Raw genomic sequence first — 6,579 nt, forward strand, 5'->3', positions numbered from 1 at the left:
TAAGTAATTAGGATGGCTTAAATGCAGAGGGCACATTTCACTGTATGTACATGTATATGCATGTGACAAATAAAGCCTTCTCATCCGATTTGCCTGGACTGTAGAAATAAAGAATAAACACATTATGGCAAAGTTCAGCGTGTGTATGAACCACGTCTCCAACCTAACCCAACTCATTTCAGTGTAAAAGCTGAAAACAAAATGTGGAAGCTTCTTTTCTCAGAACCACTTTGTGATACTCCACGTTCAATAGAATTGTTCACTTGAGGGCAATATACTGCAATTTGTTTGGTGTACTTGTGCATCCTGATCACCATTTACTCTCTAAAATTAATAACATATGACTTGAAACTCTGAAGTAATTTGAAATTTCGTCACCTGCCTTTTCCTCAGATCCAATATCAGGAAACAAGCTGGGTACAGAATGCAGGGCTGAGGCGTGTGGTGACATTTTGCCCCAGATTCGATGGCAGTGGTGGTGCAGTTGTGGTGCAGCTGGAGATGTGCATGTCTGTGGAGGAACCATGATGCAGGGATGCATTATGAAGAAGTGATTCATATTTATGTGGAAAGGGGCTGCTCTCCCTCTTAGAGACCCATTGCTTGGAGTCTGCCCTGAGGTGGGCCCGCTGCAGGACCTCCATATGAGTGTGTGCTGGATCCTGTGAGAAGATTATGTTCTTTTCCCCATTGTGCAAAATTATATTTCACGCAGTATTTACTGAAAACAGTCACTAGATGGCGATCACATATTATGTAGAGCTGTGCTTCTGTTAGGTTACGTCAACAGGAAGTAATTGAAAACACCCAGGTGTGAAGTGGGGGCAGAATGCTGCTGGAAACATGTCTCACACAACTTATTTTTAAAGCACACCAACAATAAGAGCAGCGCTCCTCCTACTGATTAGCTGCTTAGCAAAAGATACATGAGTAAAAATGAGAGCGAATGGCAAGTTTAATTAAGTAAGTTTTAAAAGAAACAAAGCCCTCATTCTGTTTTAGAACCATCAGCTACTGATTCTTAACTTGGCACAGACTGGTTAGTATTTTATAAATTCTTTGGATTAAAATGATCACAATTCATCACATCGCCTGTTTTGTGCAGTAAGTCCAGTAAGTTTTGAAAATGGATTGTACATTTTAATGATTTGATTGTATTCAAGTGAAATATTGTTAACATTTTTAATGGCCTGCCGATTTGATTAAATGTCAAAATATAATCAGATGTGGACAATTATACTTTCACCATAATTATTAACATAAAATTAAAATGTAATTCACAAATTAATACAAAACCTCACAGTGGTAGCCTATGTGTTGCATTTAGACAATGAACTGGCAGCTACAAATAAGCTCATAAGACCTCACCTAGAATGAGCACATTATCGGCTATAATGAGCGCAGTTTCTATCGGCTATAATTAGCAAATCATTAACTCTACAAGAAGGACCAGCAGCATTAATAGGCTTAGTCTATGCCCTTTTGCACCTTTCACAGAGTTCATATTTTATTGTGCTGTGATATGTGTTTCCAGGCTTACAGTCTGGCAGGTCTTACAGGTGGCTTGTAAGGCACAACCATGAGTTCTCCTCCAGCCGTGTCTAGCTCTTCTGCCAAGGTGGTGGTGATTGGTGCCGGATTAGCGGGTTTAGCCAGCGCAGCCACGCTCATCCAAGCGGGTTTTGAGCACGTCCAGGTTCTGGAGGCCACATCCAGGCCCGGGGGCCGGATCAGCACCACCAGGCCGTTCGGCCCGGACGTGATAGAGCTGGGGGCAAACTGGATCCACGGGCAGGAGGGCAACCCAGTCTTCTCCCTGGCTGAGAGACACGGTCTACTGTCCCAGGACAGCACCACCAGGGGCATGTGCCACCCGGACTCGTTCACTCCCCGTGACTACTTCTTCCGGGAGGATGGGACCCTGCTTTCTCATGCAGGGGTGGAACGGGTCTGTGGTCTCTTCAGCAAAATCACGTCCAGGGCGTTCGACAACAAGCTGGAGGAGAGATTTCGCTCCAAAAGCTTTGGCCAATACTTGGATGAGGCGTTCGCCGACTCCTCCCTGGCCTCCTCCTTTGAGGACGCAGCAAAGGTTTTCGAGTGGTGCAAGAGGAGCGAGTGCACGGACGTGGCCTGCTCCTCCCTGTACGAGGCGTCTGCCCTGGAGCAGAAAGAGTACACCTGCCTGGAGGGAAATTTCTACAACTGCCTGGGTCCTGGAGGCTACCGAGCCGTGCTCGATGTCCTCCTGAAAACCCTGCCCCCAGGGGCTCTCCTGTGTGACAGACCAGTGACCTGTATCCGGTGGGGGCTGGAAACGCAATCCAAGGGCGCCGGCCCATTCTGCCCAGTCAAGGTGCTGTGTGAGGATGGTGAGGAGTTTGAAGCCGACCACGTCGTCGTGACCTCCTCCCTGGGGTTTCTGAAAGAGAGGGCGTCTGCCTTGTTTGAGCCCACCCTGCCTGAGGACAAAATGCGAGCTATCGAGAGCCTTGGCTTTGGAACAGTGGACAAAATCTTTCTACGGTTTGATGAGCGGTTCTGGCCTGAAGACTGTGCTGGAATCCAGCTGATCTGGGAAGAAGGTCCAGAAGATAAAACCATCTACTGCAAGCAGTCTGAGGGGGGTGCCTGGAGGGAATCGTGGTACAAGAAGATCTGCGGCTTTGACGTTGTGGCGCGTCACCCCACTGTCCTCTGTGGGTGGATCAGTGGAAGAGAAGCGCAGCACATGGAGACCCTGCAGGAGCAGGAGGTGGGACAGGTTTGTGTGAGGTGGGTTTCACTGACACAGATGAAACTCTGTGTGTTACTGCAGAAGTGACTGCTGTTCGCTTCATCTCAGGGTTCCTGACCGTTAAAAGGTACCACTGACACGCTATACTATATGTGAAGATTCCTGATGGGTAAAACCATACCACTTACATGCTAAGAACTTGTGTGAAGGTTCCTGATGGGTAAAAACATACCAATGACTGCTAAGAGCATATGCGCTTCCCATTATGTGGCAGAAGTCATACTTTTCTGTCCAACAGTGACGTATTGAGTGTGTTTGTGGTAGTTTAGCATGGTGCTAACTTTAGAATGGACAATGTTCACATGCACACTCATGTCAGATGTACCTTTTACCTGGGACTAAAGTGGCCCAGTCACAAATACCAGCCAGGCACTTCTGCCTTAACATTACAGATTCACGCCTGATCTTTCATTAGCAATCTGGGAGTCTGTAGAGACGGGACACAATTGACCTGGTCTTACCAGGGCCCGAGTGGGTTTACATTTCCCAGAGTTCCTTGGGTGTCTGCTGCATTAACTCTTTCCAATAACATTTCAGGCCCCAGCAATCATAGTTGAGAAATTCATTGTTACTGTTTTCTATTGTATGCAAGTGCTGCACAATGTTATCATCAGATGGAGGCTGCTTTGTAGTGCTGTCCAAGAGTAACCAGGGTATTTTCCTCTGAGCAGGCTGCTCAGATCCTTCACAGGTTGGCCGGTCCCTGAGCCAACACAGGTGCTCTTTTCCACATGGTGGAGTAGCCCCTATGTGAAGGGGTCCTACACATTCATCCCTTGCGGGGTGAAAGGGGTCAGGGAGCACCAGGCCCTGGCAGCACCGCTGCCTAATAGCACAGTCTGTACTGGAAAAAAGGTACTGCTCAGCACTGCACCGTCTCACAACTCAGTACTGCACCATTACATCTTTGTAGTGTTGCACTGTAACACCACTCAATACTGCAGTGAAACACCACTCAGTACTGCTGTAAAACACCACTCAGTACTGCTCTGTTACAGTATGGCACTCAGTACTGCACCATAACACCTTTCAGTATTGCACCGTAACACCACGCAGTACTGCAGCACAAAAACTGCTCAATACTACACTGTCACACAACTTAGTACTGCACCATACCATGGCTCAGTACTGGAGGGTAATACCACTCAGTACTGCAGTGTAATGCTGCTCTGTTCTGAAGAGAAAAATCTGTATCCACAATGAGTGCTGCTTTCAGCTGAGTTAATCTGTCCAGATGGACCTACAGCAAAAATGAACTCATGCATTGGAAATGGGCGCAGAGCCAAGAAGAAGTCTGGGCAGGAGACCTGTTGAGGTCACAGGCTTTTCCCAGAAAGCACTGCAACATGTCCTCTGAGTGGGCTGATTCTCAGTCTCTGTGTGCGTAGGGTTGCAGATTTACTGTAAATTAATAGTCTGTTTGATCACCATGTTGTTTAACCTTTTGGAGGGTAGGTTTTCTGGAATGTTTTTTTCAAAAGTCGTTATTCAGAAGAACGCCATTACTTTCAATCACCATTGACCTCTAGCCTTCAATGTTACATTAACAAGCTCTAAATCAAAAAATAATTATTCAGTTTTTAACTAACAGTTGCTTTCAGAGTCCCACAAAACATGCTGTCAGAGGCTGTTCCTCCCTGGTAGGGATTGCAAGGGGGGGGGAGGGTAGGGGAAATGTCAAGCTCGCCCGTTTGGATTTCTCGAAATTTACAAGACAGAGAGAAAGAAAATACACACACATGAACATGCAATATTTAAAACAACTTCTATTCCTAGGAAGGTTCGGTGACTAGAGCCAGGGGCCCTGCTGGAAAGCCTGCAAATTTAGTTCAGTACATGCTTCTAGTTTCTAATGAAGACAATTTCCCTCCCTTCAGCACCAAAATGGCGCATCTCAGAAACAATTTGGCTGAAATAGCAAGAGGAAGTCATGGAAAATATCTCTTTCAGAAATGGCAATGAGATGATCTCATAAGCAGCATCACTGAATATCGCGTCGCCTCTTTTGAGATGACAGTGCTACTCTGAGAAAGGCGTCGCTGATTCTTGGTCTCTGCTTACGTGCACAGGGATGCAAATGAGAAGGAATAGCCCGTTCGATCAGGTCACCATGCTGTTTAATTGTGCCCCTAGCCTCTCCAGGTGCTGTTTGCGGGCGAGGCCACACACGTGAATTTCTACACCACGACCCACGGGGCTTTCGTCTCAGGCACTCGAGAAGCTCAAAGGATCATTGACCTCTACGCTAAACAGAACTGACATTATTTAAAGGTGCAATGCGTACATTTTTTGTAAACACTTTTGTTAAACTTTGGTTAAATTTCCTTCATATCCAGGCCGATATCAATAAATTAAAATGTGTAAGAAAAAAATGTTCAGTCTCTCTGACTGCCCCAGTCTCTGAAATCAGCCACTCTAAATTTCACCATGACTGAATCTTTACAACCAATGAGGACCGCCCTCTGCCCTGCCTGGCTGTCTGTAGAAACCTGTTGCGCACTCAAAGCCCTGCCACAGCAGGCAGGGTGGGGCTACACATATAAGAGCAGAAGAGAGGTGACATTACTGCAGAGATATCCTGTGCTAAAGCTAGACCTCCAAATGACACAAAACTTTGGTGCTGCTTTGTGCTTTGGCACTACCATCTTACATTTGAAGCTTTCAGAATTATATTGTACACTGAATTTGACATTGAGACATACAGATGATGAAGACATTTCAGATGAAGTCATTCAGATGAAACCCATTAGCTTGTAGCCATGAAAGCAGCTGAGGTGATTGTGTGACTGATGACAAGTCTAGCTACCTTCCAAACGAGGCAAAACTCTGGTGTTGTCATCTTACGTTAAAAAGCCAAGATATCGATCCGCTAGAACAGGCAAAAATGAACATTTTTGACATGAACGTTGATTTATATGAAATTGGCCATAGTGACTTTTGACTGATTGTAATAAAACTGGTCACATGATATGGCCTTTCTCCCCAGTGCTGATGTCAGGCAGCGTGCGTCAGTGTGTTCAGAGGGAGGGGCTTTAGAGAGAGAGCTGAGGGGAAGGGGCGGAACAGTCAGCTGAAATATTTTTTTTCAAAATCTAGCTTTCTCTTGCTTACTTCTCCAAATGTACATACTGAACCTTTAATGTAATGCTCATAAAGACTGTGAAATTAAGTCAACTTTGGATTTCAAGCACCAAAATCACTTGTTTCATGACTTTAATAAAGGTTAAAATATAAGTATGATTGCTTATTATTAAAAAAACATTTTTTTTTCTCAATGTATAATAAAACCTGATTATTGATCTAAACCATGGAATTTCTTTTTCTTAAATGTGTACATACTATGGTTTAATATTTTTATTTGTAGCCAGAAAGTAGTACAAAAAGTTTTAATATCAATGTTATACCATCACACCTATAAGCTCCATGATGTTAGGGTTTCATACTATAACATGTTATAATGCCTGTAATGTCCTAGTAGATTGGTTTGATTTGGCATTGCACAGACATATTTCAAGGGTTAAGGCATGCCTTTCTGCACCCCAGTGTATCCCTGCTCTGCCCCAGCACAGCTCTTCTGTACCCCAATGCAGCTCTGTCCCACTGTTTCCCTGCACATTCTGCTGTATCCCAGCACACCTCTGCTGAGTCCCAGCTCAGCTCAGCTGTACAGTTATGGTGTTGTTGGAATGTAGCTGGAGCAGGTAGGGCAGGAGGTGGTTTGGTTCTTTAGGCCCTGTCCAACCTCCCTCCTATGGTCCTACTGTGACCAGCCCATAGGCTAA

The 6,579-nt window shown here is 45.2% G+C and overlaps 1 protein-coding gene across 4 annotated transcripts; it reads left to right on the forward strand.

Annotated features, from left to right (window-relative positions):
- The first annotated feature begins 827 nt into the window (after positions 1-827).
- On the forward strand, positions 828-6,079 carry zgc:66484 (uncharacterized protein LOC327557 homolog). 4 transcript variants are annotated; one of them, XM_035408562.1, is made up of 4 exons: positions 828-1,113; positions 1,535-2,775; positions 3,469-3,652; positions 4,931-6,079. In XM_035408562.1, exons 2-4 carry the CDS (start codon positions 1,580-1,582, stop codon positions 5,054-5,056), a joined length of 1,506 nt encoding a protein of 501 aa, XP_035264453.1. In that variant the 5' UTR covers positions 828-1,113; positions 1,535-1,579; the 3' UTR covers positions 5,057-6,079. The 4 variants fall into 4 exon arrangements, with proteins under 4 accessions (XP_035264453.1, XP_035264454.1, XP_035264455.1 ...); XM_035408563.1 differs by having other exon boundaries at positions 828-1,104; XM_035408564.1 differs by having other exon boundaries at positions 828-1,039.
- Positions 6,080-6,579: the final 500 nt, after the last annotated feature.

This window comes from Anguilla anguilla, chromosome 3 (assembly GCF_013347855.1).
Source record: "Anguilla anguilla isolate fAngAng1 chromosome 3, fAngAng1.pri, whole genome shotgun sequence".
Taxonomy (NCBI): Eukaryota; Metazoa; Chordata; class Actinopteri; order Anguilliformes; family Anguillidae; genus Anguilla; species Anguilla anguilla.

Excerpts from the sequence above, each read along its gene's own strand:
- zgc:66484 (XM_035408562.1), top strand. The coding sequence starts at position 1,580 with ATGAGTTCTCCTCCAGCCGTGTCTAGCTCTTCTGCCAAGGTGGTGGTG. Across the intron at positions 2,776-3,468 it reads GTGGGACAGGTTTGTGTGAG|GCTGCTCAGATCCTTCACAG; the intron begins GTGGGTTTCACT and ends TCCTCTGAGCAG. Across the intron at positions 3,653-4,930 it reads CAGTCTGTACTGGAAAAAAG|CCTCTCCAGGTGCTGTTTGC; the intron begins GTACTGCTCAGC and ends TTGTGCCCCTAG.